Here is a 21,539-nt window from a genome sequence, read left to right as displayed (position 1 = left end):
CCCAAGGTGCTTCTGCAAGTTACAATTACCATGACAACGGCGACGTGCCCGCAGGCCCACGTCATACGTGACGTATGCATGAGAGAAGCGCACGGTTCGTCGTCTGCTATTACGGCACGTTTCGACAAATTCCTCGAAAACGACTTGGTTATTCCGAATGAAACTTTGACGGTTGTATGTGTACAGTACTCGTGAAGCTAGTTTTGGCTAAGTTTCGGTATCGCCCCGGCTTTACGAGACCGTCCCTTTAAATAAATAACGTGAGTTCGGTGATGTCGCGAAATAAATTCTTCAATATACGTGCCAGAAAACACGATTTGGATATAGTTGCCCACAATTTTATTGTATTTAGACGTCTCATCGACTATTCTCTAGAGAACTGACCTAGGATTTTCCCTCTCCCTCGCGCGCCCCGCCCACCCGGAGCGCGCCAATGGGAGGACGCGTGGGCGGAGTCGACTTTCATTGCCATCTGGGGGCAGAGGTTCGAACGTAGACGGAGACGTGCTTTTCGCGATGCTATGTCCACTGGGTCGTTCCATTCACCATGGCCCTGAGGTGGCCCGTGTTCCAAAGATGGCGCTGCTCGATCTGTGAACCTAGGGACGTGCGTTCCTTGGGACCACGAAAATTGTCGCCATGACAGTATGCCGTCCCCATTGTGCCCGTATTGCCGTATTTGCATCGCGCTGACACCGCAACTCGTGTTATTGGTCGCACACCGGGCTATTGGCCGATCGTGTCGCCCGCTCCCGCCTCTCTCCTGTTGACCTCGTGGTGGCGCGCATACCGTAAACGTATTTTTATTCGCGATGTATTAATTTTCGCGGATCATGCAGCCTCTCATTTGCAAAGTTCTTCGCGAGTGTTTAATTTCAAAATTCCGGGGCTCTTACCTTCCGCGGGATAAACGTGAAGCTTTGTTGGCGAGTACAATTTTTCGCGATTTTTTAGTGGTCGTGAAATTCGCAAATTTAATACATCACGAATAAAAATACGTTTACAGTATTCGAATCTAAGACGACACCCGATTTGGAACACTGGATTTTGGAAAAAATAAAAAAGGAGGTTGCCTTATAATCGAGAAAATACGTTATCTTCATTTATAGTATCTTTGTCCGTATATTTTACTTCTTTATCATTTCAGGGACAAGAGGTGCTGGCTTCTCACTAAAGAAGAGCCGAGAGATACCCGCGCGTTCCGGTCGCGTGTTGTTCAGCCCCCACTCCCCGGGATCACGACTCTCACAAATGGAGCTGACCCCAAAGTTCAACAATGGGGTCTCGAAGGTAAAATTGGAGGCCCCTGATGCTGCGTGTCTGCCAGAACGGGGTCAGTTTCCGCACCAGTACCACTGCAGCGAGTCTGCAAATCACTCTGCATTAGGAGGTGAGCGACTTGGAGCACGTGGAGAATACTTAACAGGAATATTTATTTTATTTACTTATTTATTGTGGTGCTTCTGGGCCCTTGTGGCATTACGTGGAGAAGGCTTCGCTGCAATGAAAACGATAAAAGGACGGTAAAAAAAGAAAGAGGAAATGGATTAACGCAGCATTACATAACTGCACTGACATTAACTGGCTAACATTAACATTGCATAACCACAATGAAAATGATAACAGAGCAGTAAAAAGCAAATCAACACACAAAAACTAGAAATAAGAAACAGGAAATTGATTAATGCGGGAAAAATTAATACAATGTCACAGACAACTAGTTGCATAACAAGAGGCTTAAGAGGTTGAAGATATTCTTGAAGAACTCATCGTAAGATGAAGGGAATTGCCTCAGGACAAGAACCACCGAGATTTCAAACAGAGAATGTTCTTCTTCTAAGCTCCGCCCTCATCATTTACATGCCACATTAAAGAAGAACCTCTAGACGACTCTTGGAATTCTTTCTCAGGTCGGTGACGTACAAATTCTAACGAAAGGAAAGTTAGGTGGTGACGATCCATGACTTGAAAACCTGAGACGAGGTAGAGGACGGTAACAGACAAACACAATCACGGTCTCAAACTCAGCTCAGAGCTCACTTTGAGACAGTGTTTGTCTGTTATCGTCCTCTACCTCGTCTCGGGTTTTCAAGTCATGGATGGTACAAATTCTAGCCTCTTCCAGGGTGTGCTGTGACTTTCTCCCAAATACAGTCGACCCCCGTTTATCAGGACGGTGCCGTTCCCGGCGAAATCGTCCGGATACCGGGGCATTAGGATAAATGAAACGACCGAATAGAAACATCCTACATAGCAAGGTTTAATTAAAACACAGAAATCTCGTCAATGACAGGTGTTACATAGTAGTGTAGGCGCTCGATTCCTGCAAACTTTTGCTAATTGCATAGAGTTGAGCCACGCCGTTCCGCTGCTCGAAGAATGTCAGTGCGGACGCAAAGTGTCAATGTCGGAGCCTTGTTTCTCACTGGCGTCATCGGCACCGTCTTGCTGCACATCATCGGAGGCAACAGCAGCAATCACACCGTCATCAGTCATAGCTGCACACGCGTCATCATCCTTATCAACGTCAACGTAGTCAGAAACCGCAGCATCATCTACGGCAGTCGCAGTGAGCCTCTGCATCAGGGATCGCAGCTCAGCTAGGGGAATGTCTTCATCGGCAAACGGGCCGTAAGCAGCAAGCCCTCGGGTTGGAGTTTTTCCCTCTAGAACCGGACAGTTGCTCCAGATATTTCCAAATGACTCGACTGGTCAACGTGACCCAACGCATACAAATAGAAAAAGGGGTCATCGTGCACGGTTGTCTCCCCTACGGAGGAATGTAGGTCCCTGATGTGTGACGGGAATAACCCCGACACAGCGAAAAGGGAGACGAAGCGGGGTCAGCGTCTCCTCTTACTCACGGTAGTCCGGATAACTGAAGCTGGATTACAAGAATTTTCGACTTTCGTTCCCTGGAATTCTTGTCCGAGTCCGGAAGCTGAAGTCCGGATAAACGAGAATAAAATACATGGAGGAAAATCCGTTCCCGTGCCTTTTGTCCGGATACCGCGGGATCCGGATAAATGAAGTCCGGATAAACGGGAGTCGACTGTATCTTAGGGCCAGTTGGCCAAACCAGCAAAAGGCACCTGACTTCATCAAAAGTTAATGATGCTGCTTAAGGTCAATAATCCTAAGTTCATTTCAGAAGGCTGGCATGATTGAGAAGGGACACCAAACCGAAAGCGGATAGCGACTGAAGTATACTTAGGGAGGTACATTTTCCGGTTAAACCCGATTCCGCCCAGTTATTCAACCCCCAACTGACCTCTGACCAATTTGGGTTAAACCCGATTTCTCCCCGAATTCCAGTCACTATGAAATCCTCAAGTGACATTTCCACTGAAGACGAACAAAGGTCGCCATGTGTAACACATGTAAGAATGGGTCACTTACGTTCCCAGCAATACACCCACGCGTAAGGCCCCTCTTTTTCTGCTGCGCCAAATCCTGAATTCGGCAGCAGGGAAATATTAATTCTGCACTTTTCCGCGGTAAAAGGCAAATTGCTCTAGTTCAGACAGAAAATACTCTCTGTTAGCTCTTAGTGTGAAGGAACACGGTTACAACTCCAAAAACTTTTGCAGCTTAGCATAACAAGGAACATTGTACTTTCTGAGAGACACACAGAGGTACTTGACAGCTATGGACACCAAAGCAGGGGTCAGCGTTTGCATTCCACTCCAGAATCCCAGAGAGTTGAGGGTTAGAGAGAGGAGTTAGAGGGTTGTTCAAGCACACAGATGGGGCTCGCAAAAAAACAACAACAAGAGACCAAAAAAGAGAGATTAGGAAAAGACTTAATAGATGAGAGGAGAAACAAAAACACCCGATAACACCCGAAGGCAAAACTATCGCCCGATTTCTCCCCGGATTACAGATTTAAAAATAGCACCCGATTTTTACCTCCCGACTCTGAGAAAGGCATTTAACCCGAAAAAGTCACTCTCTAAGTATACTATGTGACACCGACACCGTTGCATCGGAGTTAAACGGCTTTGACTAAATGTGCTTCAAATAATGCGTACGCATATATGACACCACCGTCTTCGTTTATTGTGTACGTTTGTGGCAGCACAGAAGCTTGTAACAACATTGTGGTGCGCGTTTTTAGGGGTGCGCGTCATACACGGGCGCGCGTTATACACAGGAAAATATGGTAGTCACGAAAATTGGAGCGGCAAGTTGTGCACAAAAAGGGTGGGATGGGACAGAAATGCTTCGTCTTTTTTTCTTTTTTTTTATCTTTCTCAGACTCAGGCTTTTACATTATGGAGGAAGCGTGCAACTTTTGTTTCACGTATTAATACCAAAAGTATGTCTGCGGCGTGGCAGTTCAGAAGGTACCGATAAAATTTCCAAGGATTGTGAGTTGAATGTATTAATACATGAACTTCTATCTCATCGCGTTCTTCGCAGCACGTGAGCACCACAGCATTGCGGCGCCGCCTGTGCTTGTGCAGTAAGCAGCTCTAAGGTGCTCACGCGCTGCTAGGAATGCGATGATATAGAAGCTCGTGCATTAATACGTTCAATTCGCAATCCTTGTACATTTTATCGGTACCTCCTTACAACTACGAATTCAGCTGGTCGTTCTGGTGCAACAAAATCTGCAAGAAGAGCGCGCATGTTCTACTGGTCGTGTCAATGCTACACGCATCATGTTTTCTGCCGGTCGCTCGCTTGCAAGCGCTGCATCTGCGCACGTCGGGCCACACCGAGGATATCGGCGGCGTGGAACGGAACACTCACTCTCCAGTTCCGATTCTGTTCCCCCTCACCCTCCTTTCCACTCGCTCAACGTGGCCGCCATGGCATGCTCCCAATGAGTCAAGTTCGTCGAGTTCAGACAACTCAAGCAGTAGCAGTGCTTACACCCAGATTTACGCTGAGGCATTCCGCAGATTTTTTGTCCAAGTATAGTTGTCCTGCGACCGCGGCTCCATCTTCTACACCACTTGCATAGGTTCTCCCGCTACCAGTATTGCCTGTGCGGCGCAGTGATGGTTGAACGCGGTTTTGGACTTTTGGCGACACTGGCACAGTCTAGCGTGATCGGCCGGGCGGATCGGTGTAAGCAGCGCTGGCACGACTTTCATGTGCAGGCCCTACACCCGCTGACTGCACTGGTGTGTGGTCGAACGACCAGCTGAGTTTGCTAGATCTTTGTCGTTTGAGGTTCCGCGCCTGTGACATTTCACTGAGGAAGTATTGTTGTTTTGACTGCGCGACACGAACCCATCTCAATCCTGACTGTCCCATTTGTGAACTTTCAGATGCAGCAGCAAGCACCCTCACGCTCCATGTCAAGGAGGAACCTAATGATGCTTGTGATCCAACGTTGCCGACGGGCCTGAAGTGCGACCTCGTTCCAGCTACATTCTCCCAGTCTCTGAGTGCCAAGAACCATAGTGTGGAGCGCACTGGCGAGATACCCTATAAGTGCGGCCCCTGTCCTGCAGCATTCAGCCGCGAGAAATCCTTCCGGCGACATCCATGGACACACGCGGGTGAGAAGCCGTATAAGTGCGATATTTGTTCCGCAGCGTTCAACCGGAACGCGCTGCTACGAAACACAGTCAGACACACTCTGCCGAGAAACCCTACAAGTGCGGCCACTGTCCTGCAGCATTCAGCCGCGAGGAGGACTTGAGGCTACACACGTGGACACATGCAGGCGAGAAGCCGTACAAGTGCGATATTTGTTCTGCGGTGTTCAGCAGGAACTCGCTGCTACGCGAACACAGTTGGGCGCACACGGGTGAGAGGCCATACAAGTGCAATCTTTGCCCTGCAGAGTTCACCCAGACCAGGGGGCTTAATCGCTTCATCGTCGTTACGGTCGTTACAAGGTAACGAGTGGCGGGAAATTCAAAAAGGCGGCAGGGAAATTTAAAAAGGTGGGCACGTGATAAAGCACGTGCACGGCGCTCTTCGCGCGATACGTGAAGGCCGTGGTACACGTCACGCGCAATGTGTCACGTGCCCACCTTTTTGAATTTCCCGCCGCTCGTTAGCTTATAACGACCGTAACGACGATGAAGCGATTAAGCCCCCAGGTACCTTCGGCGTCACAAATGGACACACGTAGCAGAGAAACCGCAGGAGTGCAATCTAGGTCCTCCCGTGCAATAATCACAGGTCGGGCCAAGCTTGGCAACTGTTTGGCTGACTTATAGCTTGCCTTGGTTGGCACCATGCTGGCCAACAAGCTCGTTTCTTAGTACGGGTCTGTACACTGGCCAATGAGTTGCCAAGCGTTGGTCAGCCGGCATTGTGCCAGGCTTGGGCCGAGCTACAGACCAAAAGCAGTCCCGTGGCGTCACTTGTATTCATACTCAACTGCCCTGCGGCATGAGCTAACGATTTATCATTCTTTGTTGCTCTAACTTCCCACAACAAACATTGATCACAGAATTTTAAAGCACAAAAAGTCACCACAACGGAAAATGCGCGAAACAATGGAGAGGGTGAATCGAAATGCTTGCCAGTTGCCTAAGACCGTTGGGACCAAACAGCTCACAAAGAAAAGCAATCGCAAGCACGTGTGCACACACACACACACACACATATAGGTGACATGCAACACAAGTGTGATCCCTGTCCTGCGGAGCTCAGCTTTGGCACGAACCATTCATGCTTCCATTTTGGGTCCCTCCCTTTTCTTAACCTTTATAATGACTTATCACACTTTCTCACCAAAGAGTGTACGCTTCATGCAGACGACACAAATTAAGGACTGTTTCGAGAGGCCAACATCGTTCTGGAAAAACTCTCAGTATGGTTGGAAGGGAGTTGCCTCAGGACAGAAGCCGCCGATATTTCGAACAGAGACTGTTCTTCTTCTGGGCACCGTCCTCATCATTGGCATGGTATTTAAAGGGTCAGGTGTGACGCGTTTAAAGGTTCATGCGAATTGTGGGTCAACAGCCCGGGGGGAAGAAAGGGTCCGTACCAGTCTTGGGTAAGTTACTTCTAAAAAGTAACTGAGTTACAGTTACAGTTTATCTGACAAAAATAGTAACTAAGTTACAGTTATAGTTACTTTCTTGGTCGAGTAACTAGTTACAATTACAGTTACTGAGAGAAAGTAACTTAGTTACATTACAGTTACTTTTTATAAAAATGTCCATGAGAGGGTGATACAATTGTTAAAAACATACATTTATTTACATTTACTCAAGTGCAATAAAAGTTGTCTTGCACTTATCCAGAAGCAGTATAAGTTAATACGCGGTTATCCCACACGGAAAAATACGACGTGTGCATGCGATCTCGCGTGAAAAAGAAGAGCACGGTGATACGCACATGTTTCGTAACGTGTAGAGAGAGAGAGACATACGCAAGAACAAGGAACTCGTCTCAAGATGCTTTTTCAGGTTTGAAGTTGACGTCCTGCTTGCCGAGTACGTCTTATTCCATAGCTTGCACTTTACAGTTAAATTATTCTCGTCCTTCCATGATAAAAACTCGAAGGTTGCTTCATAGAGCGGCCACGGAAGCTTATGGTAGCAGCAACCGGAGCAGGATTGGCCATTGCACTGGTCGGAGCGCAAGTGAGCTGACCGGAAAGTTTCTCTTTGTGCATGATCATTCCCTTGTCCACATCCACAGGGGGGCAGGATCCCGTGCTAGGGCAGTGACACTATTACTCACATATGACTCACTCCGACCGTTGAGGGTCACTAACTTCAACAAATTTCTGTTCGCAAAGCTGGAATTCCCTGCTTGGTCAAGAGCCCAAGGCACGGGGCACATACCGATTACGGATAAAAGGAAGCAAGACCTTGTTAGGGGGAAGTAGGGGGAGGTAGAGTAAAGAAAAAAAAAAGGAACGACATTTATTCGTGTAACGAGTAACATTTTGCAGTTACTTTCACAAAAATAGTAACTAGTTACAGTTAAAAGCTACTTCTCTGCAAATGTAACTAGTTACTGTAACTAGTTACCCCCAAAAGTAACTAGTTACAGTTACAAGTTAAAAGTAACTTAGTTACTACCCAAGACTGGTCCGTACGGGCTTCTACGGCCGGAGTGAATGGCTGCTTTGTTAGAGTATGGAGGGGATTATGTGAACGTAGTGATCCAGGCTACAGACCGGTTACAGAAAAATGAAAGGTTCACGAACACGTGGACGAAACCGGACAACAGACAAGAATTGGCAAGCATAGTGAAAGTTAAGGAGGTTAGTGGTTACGTGGGGAAAAATTCCAGTAACCACGTAACCACTAACCTCCTTATCTTTCACTATGCTTGCCAATTCTTGTCTGTTGTCCCGTTTCGTCCACGTGTTCATGAACCTTCCATTTTTCTGTAACCGGTCTGTCGCCTAGATCACTACGTTCACATAATCCCCTCCATACTCTAACAAAGCATCCATTCACTCCGGCCGTAGAAGCCCGTACGGACCCTTTCTTCCTCCCGGCTGTTGACCCACAATTCGCATGAACCTACGCGTCACACCTAACCCTTTAAATACCATGCCAATGATGAGGACGGTGCCCAGAAGAAGAACAGTCTCTGTTTGAAATATCGGCGGCTTCTGTCCTGAGGCAACTCCCTTCCTACATCTCTACCGGTTCGCTGGATTTCTACCCATCTATGTCATTATGGTTGTCATCAATAAATAGGCCCCAAATTTCTCCCAATCTAACTACGTTACGTATATTCCATCCCCATCAGAAATGCTTAAATACCGATAAATTAAGTGTTTCCTTTTTATCTCATGTGCAGACAAGAGCTTGTTCAGTAAGAGTTCTAGGAATTTCGCTTCCATGAACATCTTAGCTGGCACAGAGCATGTTGCTGATGAAAGAAGGAAGTCACTGAAAAGCTTAGCCAGCTGTAGGACTCGAACCCACATCATCTAGATTACTGGTCCAGGGCTCTACCAATTGAGCTAAGCTAACACACCTCCCCAGCGACTTCCAAGGGCACGTCCATCTGAAGGGACAAATCAACCACTCTCTCTCACTCATCCCCCTTTCATTCTTACATTTTTCTCACTCGTACACACAATCATACAACAGAATCGACATCAGTTCTCTCATGTTGCTGATGTTAGAAATTGTCGCAAGCTCTATAGGGGTGCGCGCCTGGAGTTTAGCGGAATGACGCCAGCGCCAATTTCTCCCCTGTCGACGGATGGCGAAACTACCGTCCCGTGTATGGCGGAGTGTGCTGCTGGGCGATTCCACGCGAAATGATCCAGCTGACCTGCTCGGCCCCCACAAAACGATCCCGAGTTTTTACGAAAAATTTTTTAGCAGTCTCTAACAGTGCAAAACGACACACCACGAAACATTTCTTCCCAAATCTCAATGTGGCGAGTGGTAGACACGAGCAAAAGTTCGCAGCGCTGGTGAAAACCGTGCCTGGCGTGAACGGCAGGTGCGGCTCATAGAAAGCACCTAGAACTGTGTGGTTTTCTTTTGCGGATAGAGGAAACTATGCTCTACACAACATCCAAATCCCGGCTGTCGTGCTGTAATCGGTGCTGGTATACAAAGGCCGGAAGTTTCGCAATTTTCCTCCTACTTCGCGATTTTTTTGTGGACAATCAAACCATAAAATTTTAAGGAATATTTTTTTCCTGCCAAGGCACCAAGGAATACTTCAACAGGAAAAATCGCCAAAACGTAACTTTCATAGTCATTGCAGGAAAAAAAGAGGAAGTATGCGATTTTTCCAAAATTCGCTACAATCGAGCGTAAAACACACAATGAAGAGGTCGGAAGATACGCCTGAAACCAACGCAGTTTATAGAACGAGCCTTCCTCTACAACATATTAAAAAATCTGGGTGTTTTTTCGTATACAGGAGAAAATAATTTTTTTTTGTAGTAGAGGGTATTACGACCACAAAAAGAAAAGAAGGCCAACAAAAAAAAGCTGGCACCAAACTTCATCCGCACGGGCGACTTCCTGTCTTTCGTTCTGACAGTGAAAACCCCTGAGCGGCATAGCTTTTGTAGCGAGGACAGGTCCTGAGCGTCCTATCATCAACTCGTGCACTCCAGTCCAATAAATCAGGTCCCCCAAACTCACCTCGGAAAAGCGTGCAACGAAGAAGGCCGCCACTAGATACCCCACTGTTGCCGTTCCGGATCACTTCGGCGCGCTAAGTTTAGCGGCAAAATGTTTTTGTTGTTTCTGCGAATGAATCTAGTCTTTATATGTCCAAATAAAACGCGTATAACAACTTTCTCTGTCGTGTTTCACTTTTTGGTCCGTTTTTAAACGTGTTGAGCGATCGGAAGGATCTAGTGCACAGCTGCGTGCATCACATAGCGTACCTGTCGTACAAGGCCCCGCAGGCGCTGCAGTCGTCAATTTCTCCTACGGTGACTTGGCCTGGCTTGGATTGTGCTTCAACTGGATCTTGAGCGCGCTACATCCACGCAAGCCAACGTCTGGTAACAATGGGGTATCTAAGGGCGGCCTCCGGCGTTGCACGCATCGAGATAGGAACAAATACATGGGAAAATGGCGACCTTGGGGGACCTGCAATAAATGTATCCCAGTGCAGTGAATATGTCTCAAAACCCTATGGAACGTAATTTCAGTTGGGCTTTAAAACAACAGTGTTGGCATGAGACTGTCCTTTTAACCACTGAAATCAGTAACACACCTTTGGCTTCCACTTGAGCATCATTTATTCAGTTGTTAGAACATTGCTACAGAATAAAGCAAATGTTGATATTCAGATAATATAAGCCAGAAGTTTATTCGGTCTCACTGAGCTCATTGAGGAGATGTAAAAAAACTCTAGCTTTGGGATTAATTCTGAAAGAAACGAGTCATCCCGAGTGACTACCACAGTCTGTGTCTCCTTCGGACTGTACACAAACAAAACAACTGGACTTTGATTTGAGTGTAGTGGCAATGTTGATTCCTTAGTGATACCTGTCCATCACACAGCTCTAGATCTTCAAAAATAACGCTCCTGTGAAGTATGCTTCCACGTTCTCCACCTTGCCGAATCCACAAAATAGACGCAACATTGCCATAGATAGGAAAGCACGGCGGCACAACGCAGAAGTAGCCGTTCACTTGCTTTCGCTGGAAACAGCTGCGCCTATGGCCTGGCTGGCGCGAGACGGTAATTACTCCGCCACCGCGAGTGGCGCTGTACGCAGTGAACTTGCACGCCACCTGGCCGAGGCGTTTCACCCTATATGCACTAAAGGGAGAAGGCGCAGATCGACTGGTGCACGATGATGAAAGAACGAATAACCGAGAGGCACGGGAGACGCAGACAAACACGAAAAAGTTCTCAAACGCAGTAATGGTTTAATAACAGGAAGCCTCCTAAATATCTTTCTCTCTTTCATCCTCTCTCCCTCTCCTTCCCCTCCAGAAGATGTTAGGTATCTAGGAGGCTTCTTGTTATTAAACCATTATACTGTGTTTGAGAACTTTTTCGTGTTTATCTGCATGTCGAGTGTCTCGCAGTTATTCGTTCTTTCATCTAGGTATATATGCCGTTCAGAGCTAGGCATTTTCTTGCTATACTTAACCGCTATACTTAATTTTACTTGCTTTCAATTAACTAATTTCAACTAATTTTAATTTTACTTAATTATACTTAATTTTACATGTGTTCATTGAATCACATTTAGATTACGCATTACACGTGTGCGGGTTAACGTATCGAGCTGCCCTTCAACCTCGACCACTTCTAATAGCACAGAGAAGAGCTCCACGGAGCATGCTAAGGATATCTTCGTACAAACCAAGTACTGTTTTCTCTGTTGTTGTTAATGGACGTTCTCAGTTTTTGAAGCGTAAGGTTTCCTCGCGTATCCATCGAATAGTTTTTGCGGAACCAAGCGCCCTCTTGTAGCATGTGCGGAAATCTCTCTAATTTCGCCACGTTGGCGGCGCCAACGCGACCTGAGCAATACACACGACTCTCGTGCACCAGTTCTACCACGTGTCATGCCTGACACATGTGCTGTTCCACTGTGTTACTCACGTGGTGAGACGAGGCGTTTAGAATGGAATTCAAACCATGTGAGAGTGCTTCAAATGCCTGCATGCCGCAAATGCTGCATTAGAAGCATTGGTGGAGCGTGGTAATTGCTTCGCTGTCATTGCATTCTTTTGTCATCCCTCCCCAGGACATATTTAGGCGGTTCAATACAATTCATGTGAGAACTACAGGGCTCGCCAAGATAAACTTCGGGGTTTGTAACGAAGATGAAACAAATGAGAACAGTTTCGGGAAGCTAAAGTAGACGTTAGAGGACGTATTATGCCCCCAAATTTTATGTCGATACTACCACTTGGCCCGTTTCGCTACGGATAAATCGCGAAAAAAAAAAAAAAGCGCCGCTGTCTAACACTTCCAATCGGCTATACCTGTGTTTCAGCTTCTTTCCGTCAGACGGCGAAACGGTCATACGCGACGTTGCAGAGTACGGCTCTACATTCAGTTCCACTTGTTCACTTGGTTTCGATGTCGTCTGCAACGCCGCGTACGACCGTTTCGCCGTCTGACGGAAAGAACTGAAACACAGGTATAGCCGACTGGAAATGTTAGGCAGCGGCGCCTTTTTAATTGGCTGTGTCTAGAGGTTCGTCGAACGGACCCGATTCTTTATGCAGCGGGGTCCGTAAGATGGTCCGTGGTATGAGGAACTAGACTGTTTCCTAACCTAACTAACCTAACCTAGAGCTGCACGAAGCTAACTTGCACTAACCTGACTGGAATAAACTAACCTAACACTAACCTAACCTAAACTGACTTGATCTAACACGACAAAATGTTGAGCCGGCGGACTCCGATGTAGTCCGTCCGACAGACATCTAGACACTTCCTTTCTAATTTCAACTATTTTTCCGCAGAGAAACGGACCGAGTGGCATCATCGACATAAAATTTTTGGACGTAATGCGTCCTGTAACATGGACTTCAGCTTCCCCACACTGTTCTTATTTGTTTTACCTTCGTTACCAACCCCGAAGTTTATCTCGGCGAACCCTGTATTAGTGCCCTGTGTGCAGCAGAAACATTTCGAACAAAACGGCAACTATCGATGGTCAGTTGCCGTTAAACTATCGGCCCTTTCTCGTATCGACGTACGTTAACGATAGTTTTCCCATGAGTGCTACGCGTTTAAGTGGTTTTCTCTCGTACTTCTGCTTCTTGAGTGTGAAGGATATTGGCACCACAAATTCGTAGAGAATCAGTCTTTCACTTGGCATATGTCAGATGATATCATCATTTTTGAACACACGTTTGCTCTCTCAATGCTTAAATAGTCTTTTCTCTTGATGGTCGGAAGCCATTTTTGTGTCAGGAAAACCGTGGAGGGTGACTGTAAAATATATATTATGCGACACGTTTGCCCAAGTATGAAGTGTTGTCACACAAAAACAATTCACTTCGCTCATGATCTCAGTTTGTCTCATCACGTAAAAGCCCAATTAATGGATTAATTAACGATTCAAACAGTGGGAGTGCAGAGCTTCAGGGAGGCTCTCTGTCTAGTAAGCAGTCACATTAGATGCCGTACAACCTAACATGACAGTCGTGTGCGATGTTCATATGGAAACTCAGATTCACCGAGCTGAAAAGGATCACATTTCATACCAGTGCATAACTGGGAACACTACAGCGGGTTTCGTGTCAATTGCAGTCCTACCAAGCATTTAGTATGTACTAAATGATTCTGTTGTTTACGACACACAAACTGTACTTCTTGGATGGGATGTACTGAACTGTCTAATTTATCCTGGGATGGGATAACACATGGGACCCTGGATAACCTGGACCATGGGATAACCTGGGATGGTATGGGATGCACCGTCGCGGTGCAATCGGTAATCTCAGTGCTTTCGACACGATCAGCAATACGGGCTTTTGAAGCACACGTGCTTGGTTTGTGTTCCCTATAGAACCATTCCCTTCACCACGCAAATAACATAGTGGAATCGCACAAGTTTGAAGCATAGCGGATGGTAGCACTGCTATACGCAGGTTTGTGTAAAGATCCAGCCATGTTGGGAGACTCAAAGATGGCGGAAACAAAATTCTGGTAGGTTCAGGGTCACTCCATTTCTTTTGAAACAGGGCAGGTATCCTAAGCAAGAGACTAGACAAAAAAACTATCTAGAAAAAGAGGATTGAACGACAGCGTTGTTCGGGAGATGTCGCTGGTTTTCGGATTCCCTTAGTTGATTCCGATATGTTTGGCTTGGTTACCGGATTAACCATGGGCTTCATGTCTTCATGCCTTTTGTCCCTTTGAGTTATGGGTTCCGGTTTCGAAATCTGGAGCCCATACGGGCACCACCCTCCTAGGTGTTGCGGTAACGTTCTTCAAGTTAGTTTGATGTATGGTTACTGTCTCTGGGGCCGGATTCATAAACAGTTCGCACGACAAAAATTGTCGCAAGTCCGTCGTAAGACAACGTTGCGATAAAGTGCGGATTCACGAAGCGCGGGCGTCGTAAGATCGTCATAAGTTACGGCGAAATCCTAAGAGAGCCCCCGAGCTGTCGTAAGTCAATCAACAGCAAACATGGCTGCCTACTTTGGCCGGTGTGGATTTCGAACAGTTGGAACCGCGACGAGGTTTGGGACGTGAGAGGGCTTGTTGGAAACGTGTGACCTTGTTTGACGTCTCCGAGAGCCACTTGCTACGCTATCATAGGATGTCAAGTGCTGGGATTCGTATAGCCTGTGCGACGTACGTGTTGGCTCCCTCCTTGAGGTGACCAACTGATCGGTGCCACGCTATTCGCGGGGACGTGCAGGTGATGGTTGCGTTTCGTTTTTATTCAAGTGGAAGCTTCCAGTTGGTGATTGGAGATTTGGCGGCCGTGAAACAAAGCAGTTGTTCCCGCATCGTCGTTGGTGTAACAAGTGCAGTGTGGACGCTCAAATGAAGTTCATTCGCACACCGAGTGAACTTGTAAAAAACACCCTGGGTAAATTATGTTTGGTCATGTCCAGGCAGTTGTCATGCAATGTAGCGTAAGCAAGGTCCTTCTCTATGAACATTCCGTATCCGTGTGCATATTCTGAAATTGTGCAGGAGGAGTGCCCGGGGGATGGAAAGTGTGGTTGTTTTAGAAAACACGTTTATGTCTGAATACGCTCCTAAATAATTTTGTAACTGAAGTCAACTAAATAAATGAAGATTCCACTGTTGCCATGGTTTAAGCTGCCACCTGGCAATGTGTTCACCCCATACTTATGCTGCTCTATATGGCAAGCATTCGCATTGCAGGACAAGCAGGCCTGCTAAATGTTTCTCAGTTTTCTTGTGAGTCTCCAAAACTTCCTCTGCCCCAGTGCGGCTGTCATCTTGACGCCTTCATGAAATGCCATGCACACACTAATCTGAGAAGACAGGCATATAATTATTGACTCAATTGACTGTACACTGTGAATGCACGTGACGAAGCATGAGGAGGTACAGTATGCTTGTGGTTCTGTGCGTGGTTTTACTCTGAATGCCCCTGCTCAAACATGAGTCCTTGCTTGACCATGAGGCGGATGCCTGAGGCTGCTGAGCAGGCTCTACATAGATATCATTCGCAGTCGCTTTTTCTGAAGGTAAGTACACATGGAAGAAAACGTAGCCCCTGAAAGAGGCGTCGTTGGACATGGTCGATGGGATGTGCCTGGATTGGTGAGTTCTTGTGCTGAGTCAGAGCTGAGCACAGCATTCTCAGCGAATTAATTAACACAAGTTTGTGGTGAGGGTGTTTGGTGCACTCATCCCCCCTCACACACATACCAATATCGAAACTGCCAGGAATATCATGGACAGCAGTTCGGTCAATGGCCCCAACCACTCTTTCCTCCAGTATCGTCACCGGTACTAGCCGCGCTGCGGTCTACACTTGCTCCTGACGTTTGAAATTAATATACTTGTGAATGTTATGAAATTTCATAGCCGTCCTTTCCTTTCCTCTCTGTAATATCCACCCTAACAACTATTGTAATTCCCAATGAACCCTCCCATTGTGCTGTTCCTGCGAACGTCCACATCGTATACCTCTCTTTTGCTCGAACTTTTAAAGTCTGTCCACTTCTACTTCTGCAAAGTTCCGTGTAATTCCCGAAACCGCGAAGAGGGCTGCAGTGATGTGCTTAGGGACCTTTTGCTTGTCTTTAGCTCCTGCTGCTCCATCTCCACTGGCGTCGATAGCGTTTTTGTTTGTTTTGTACCCTTCCACGAGGGTCTCTATCTCGCTCTCCGTAAAATTCGGCCGGTGGACACGCTTTGAGGCCCGATGAGTGACTTCTATATCAACTTCAGAACACACTTCTGAAAATACCGAGCGATTTTGTTGACAAACACCGTGGCATGTGGCATAGGATACAACAGGCCCCATTGGTTGAGCTGACGTCGTTGCTATAACAATAACATAACCTCGGGCCCAATCGCTCATTAATCCTATACGGTCACATTTCAGGAAGCACGTCAGCTGCTCTTTCTTGCTCGTTCTGCCCATCGTGAAACTCCCTCTCCTTTACGATCCTTTCGTGAATACTGAACCCCGCGATTTGCGACGATGTCTTACGACGGTTGTAGACTACGACATCGTAGCGAATCTTACGAACTTGTTTGTGAATCCGACCCCTGGTTATCTGTTGTGTGGCTTTCTCCCGAGTCAGTAGAAGGCTGAAAGATGAAAGTCACTGAAAAGGTTAGCCAGCTGTAGGACTCGAACCCACATCTTCTGGATTACCGGTACAGGGGTCGGATTCACAAACAAGTTCGTAAGATTCGCTACGATGTCGTAGTCTACAACCGTCGTAAGACATCGTCGCAAATCGCGGGGTTCAGTATTCACGAAAGGATCGCAAAGGAGAGGGAGTTTCACGATGGACAGAACGAGCAAGAAAGAGCAGCTGACGTGCTTCCTGAAATGTGACCGTGGGATTAATGAGCGATGGGGCCCGAGGTTATGTTATTGTTATAGCAACGACGTCAGCTCAACCAATGGGGCCCGTTGTATCCTATGCCACATGCCACGGTGTTTGTCAACAAAATCGCTCGGTATTTTCAGAAGTGTGTTCTGAAGTTGATATAGAAAGCATTCATCGGGCCTCAAAGCGTGTCCACCGGCCGAATTTTACGGAGAGCGAGATAGAGACCCTCGTGGAAGGGTACAAAACAAACAAAAACGCTATCGACGCCAGTGGAAATGGAGCAGCAGGAGCTAAAGACAAGCAAAAGGTCCCTAAGCACATCACTGCAGCCCTCTTCGCGGTTTCGGGAATTACACGGAACTTTGCAGAAGTAGAAGTGGACAGACTTTAAAAGTTCGAGCAAAAGAGAGGTATACGATGTGGACGTTCGCAGGAACAGCACAATGGGAGGGTTCACTGGGAATTACAATAGTTGTTAGGATGGATATTACAGAGAGGAAAGGAAAGGACGGTTATGAAATTTCATAACATCCACAACTATATTAATTTCAAACGTCAGGAGCAAGTGTAGACCGCAGCGCGGCTAGTACCGGTGACGATACTGGAGGAAAGAGTGGTTGGGGCCATTGACCGAACTGCTGTCCATGATAGTCCTGGCAGTTTCGATATTGGTGTTTGTGTGAGGGGGGATGAGTGCACCAAACACCCTCACCACAAACTTGTGTTAATTAATTCGCTGAGAATGCTGTGCTCAGCTCTGACTCAGCACAAGAACTCACCAATCCAGGCCCATCCCATCGACCATGTCCAACGACGCCTCTTTCAGGGGGTACGTTTTCTCGCATGTGTACTCACCTTCAGAAAAAGCGACTGTTGATGATATCTATGTAGAGCCTGCTCAGCAGCCTCAGGCGTCCGCCTCATGGTCAAGCAAGGACTCATGTTTGAGCAGGGGCAGCTTAAACCATGGCAACAGTGAATAGACTGCGTGCATAAGTATGTGGAATCTTCATTTATTTAGTTGACTTCAGTTACAAAATTATTTAGGAGCGTATTCAGACATAAATGTGTTTTCTAAAACAACCACACTTTCCATCCCCCGGGCACTCCTCCTGCACAATTTCAGAATATGCACACGTATACGGAATGTTCATAGAGAAGGACCTTGCTTACGGTACATTGCATGACAACTGCTTGGACATGACCAAACATAATTTACCCAGGGTGTTTTTTAGAAGTTCACTCGGTGTGCGAATGAACTTCATTTGAGCGTCCACACTGCACTTGTTACACCAACGACGATGCGGGAACAACTGCTTTGTTTCACGGCCGCCAAATCTCCAATCACCAACTGGAAGCCTCCACTTGAATAAAAAAGAAACGCAACCATCACCTGCACGTCCCCGCGAATAGCGTGGCACCGATCAGCTGGTCACCTCAAGGAGGAAGCCAACACGTCGCACAGGCTATACGAATCCCAGCACTTGACATCCTATGGTAGCGTAGCAAGTGGCTCTCGGAGACGTCAGACAAGGTCACACGTTTCCAACAAGCCCTCTCACGTCGCAAACCTCGTCGCGGTTCCAACTGTTCGAAATCCACAGCGGCCAAAGTAGGCAGCCATGTTTGCTGTTGATTGACTTACGACAGCTCGGGGGCTCTCTTAGGATTTCGCCGTAACTTATGACGATCTTACGACGCCCGCGCTTCGTGAATCCGCACTTTATCGCAACGTTGTCTTACGACGGACTTGCGACAATTTTTGTCGTGCGAACTGTTTATGAATCCGGCCCCAGGGCTATACCAAGTGAGCTAAGCTAACACGCCTCCTCAGCGACTTCCAAGGGTGCGTCATCTGAAGGGACAAACCAGCCACTCTCTTTGTATGTATTTGTCCCTTCTATGTTGTTCCAGCCTCAGAACATCAGTTGTCTCTTGTTCAGTAGACGGCGTTTTGTTTTCAGGATGATCTCCTCGCTGTTTGGGTGGAAGCCGAGAACGGGTGCGGTCAGTTTCAACGAGGGGGTCGTATGGGGTGCCGGTCATCTTAGCAGGAAATGTTTAATATCCTCTTCTTCTCCTGCGTCACATAAGATACATATGGGGGTCTTTTCCTCTCCCGTAGTGATTCCGTTTGGGCTGAAAGAAGTGGCCACTGGCTCCGTCTCCTTTGTACCATTTCTTGGGGGCAGGAGCCAACTTGTTTGCTGCATAATTGCTCATACTGTTCTTTTTCGTTACAGTTCAGTGCCAGATATGGTTCATCTCCGTTCTTATTTTCCTGTTCCATTCGTACTCGTTTTTGACCAGTTGACCGTTGGTATCCTTGCTGTAGATGCGGCGAATACGGTTTATTCTTTTTATTCAATTATTGCGGACGTTCGTGTACCGAAGCGAAATACTCGTGTTATAAGTGTCATTGGGCCTGTGGACTAGCAAACCTAGGTACCGGCTCTTCGATCGCGCTTCCCGGAACAAATACGTTGACCATCCCAAATCACCCTGGATTGCATGGAGAATCCACTTCCCAATCTCTCGTTGTTTCTGCTCCTGTTGTTTTATTGTATCGTTGGCATACGTGGCCGCAGGCGCGGCAGTGGTCTTCCATAGCAGTTTTCTGACGTCATATGATTGGTATGAGTGACGTGATAGATGCCAAATTTGGCCTTTCTTTTGGTTGGTTTTGCGGATGATGCTTAGCTCGTGTTGGTGTAAGTAGTCCTTTCTGTTTTCAATCATTACATCTAGGTAGGTGTACGAATCAATGAATCCAGCTCGAAATTGTGGAGCTGAAATGTTGACACGGTAGGTGATGCAGCAAATTTCATTATTTTTTATTTCTCTTGGCTAAAGCGAATGCCTTCAGCGTTTCCCATATTCGACACAGGTTGAGAAGGTCCTGCATATCTGCGGACAACACAGGCTAAGCTACATTGGTCCAAAAATTTGGAATTCTCGTCCTGGAAGTTTAAGAAAATAAAATCATAACTTTGCATTTTTAAAGTGTTTGAAGGACCTTCTGTCTGAGCTATAGAGCTATGCTTCTTTAATGACATCGTGTACAGTTATTTATGTTTTGTCACGTATTAAGAACTCAAGTCAGTAGTTGTATATTCTTCACAAGCTTTATGTGGACTGTGTGTCTGTGCTAGTAATTCCTTGTTTGTCACGTTAATTTCCTGTCTTGCCTGTTCAAGTATCAGTGTTGAGACTATAACTCCTGCAGGATGCGCATCGCACGTTATTTGCTTTATTTTGTTGCGTATACTCCATGACTGCACATGTGAGGTGTAGCAGTGTTACCTTATATTCTGTAATGTATTTGGGTATAAATAAAAATCCCGAATCCTACAGCATTGCAAACAACAAGAGACGCCATACAAGTACGATGCCTGTCCTGGACCTGCAGTGCTAAACTTGAGCATGAACCTGCAGCATCGCAAACAGATACACAGGAGGGAAGCTATACAAGCGCGTCTCTGTTCTGCAGAGTTCAGCCTGACCAAGGACATGCAGCAACGCAAATGGGCGCACACAAGAGAGAAGTCACACAAGAGCGATCTCTGTCCTGCAGAGTTCATCCTGAACACAAACCGGCAGCGTCGGAAACAAAAGAGACGCCACAAAAGTGCGACCTCTGTCCTGCAGCGCTAAGCTTCAGCACGAACCTGCAGCACCGCAAAAGGACATACATAGCAGTGAAGCCATACAACCGCAACCTATGTCCTCTAGAGGTCAGCCTGACCAAGAACCTGCAGCGTCGCAAACGGACGCACACAGAAGAGAAGCCACGCTGGTGCGATATCTGTCCTGTAGAGTTGAGCTGAGCACAACCCTTAAGCATCACAAACGGATGTGCACATGAGAGAAGCCACGCAGTTGCGATGACTGTCCTGCAGAGTTCAGCGTGAGTACGAACCTGCAGCATCACAAACGAGTGCCCACTTGAAGAGAAGCCACACAAGTGCGATCTCTGTCCTGCAGGGTCCAGCGTGAGCACGAACCTACAGCATCGCAAACACAAGAGACGCCATACAAGTGCGATCTCTGTCCTGGACCTGCAGTGCTAAGCTTGAGCATGAACCTGCAGCATCGCAAGCAGACACACAGGAGGGAAGCTATACAAGTGCGATCTCTGTCCTGCAGAGTTCAGCCTGACCAAGGACCTGCAACATCGCAAACGGACGCACACAGGAAAGAAACCACTCAAGTGCTATCTAGGTGCCGCAGAGTTCAGCTTGAACCTGCAGCATCGCAAACGGGCGCACACTGGAAAGAAACCACTCAAGTGCTATATAGGTGCCGCGGAGTTCAGCTTGAGCAGGAACCTGCAGCATTGCTGACTGGCGCACACAGGAAAGAAACCACTCAAGTGCTATTAGGTGCCGCAGAGTTCAGCTTGAGTACGAACCCGCAGCATCGCAAACGGGCGCACACAGGAAAGAAACCACTCAAGTGCTATCTAGGTGCAGCAGAGTTCAGCTTGAACCTGCAGCATCGCAAACTGGCGCACACAGGAAAGAAAACACTCAAGTGCTATCTAGGTGCCGCAGAGTTCAGCTTGAGCACAAACCTGCAGCATCGCAAACACAAGAGACGCCATACAAGTGCGATCTCTGTCCTGGACCTGCAGTGCTAAGCTTG

At 47.1% G+C, this 21,539-nt stretch overlaps 1 protein-coding gene across 1 annotated transcript; it reads left to right on the top strand.

Moving 5' to 3' along the window:
• Positions 1 to 1,147: 1,147 nt before the first annotated feature.
• LOC135376625 (zinc finger protein 235-like) lies at positions 1,148 to 21,534 on the top strand (the record flags this gene model as incomplete). The annotated part of the gene is made up of 7 exons (XM_064609140.1): positions 1,148 to 1,390; positions 5,280 to 5,513; positions 5,633 to 5,764; positions 17,651 to 17,724; positions 20,250 to 20,496; positions 20,544 to 20,691; positions 20,880 to 21,534. Coding segments are annotated over 7 exons (1,733 nt in total), but the record flags the coding sequence as incomplete, so codon positions are not given.
• Between the last annotated feature and the right edge of the window lie 5 nt (positions 21,535 to 21,539).

The sequence above is a fragment of the Ornithodoros turicata genome, unplaced genomic scaffold (assembly GCF_037126465.1).
Source record: "Ornithodoros turicata isolate Travis unplaced genomic scaffold, ASM3712646v1 ctg00001180.1, whole genome shotgun sequence".
Lineage (NCBI taxonomy): Eukaryota > Metazoa > Arthropoda > Arachnida > Ixodida > Argasidae > Ornithodoros > Ornithodoros turicata.
Note: the sequence above shows the minus strand (reverse complement) of the source record. Positions and strands in the feature narration are given on the sequence as shown.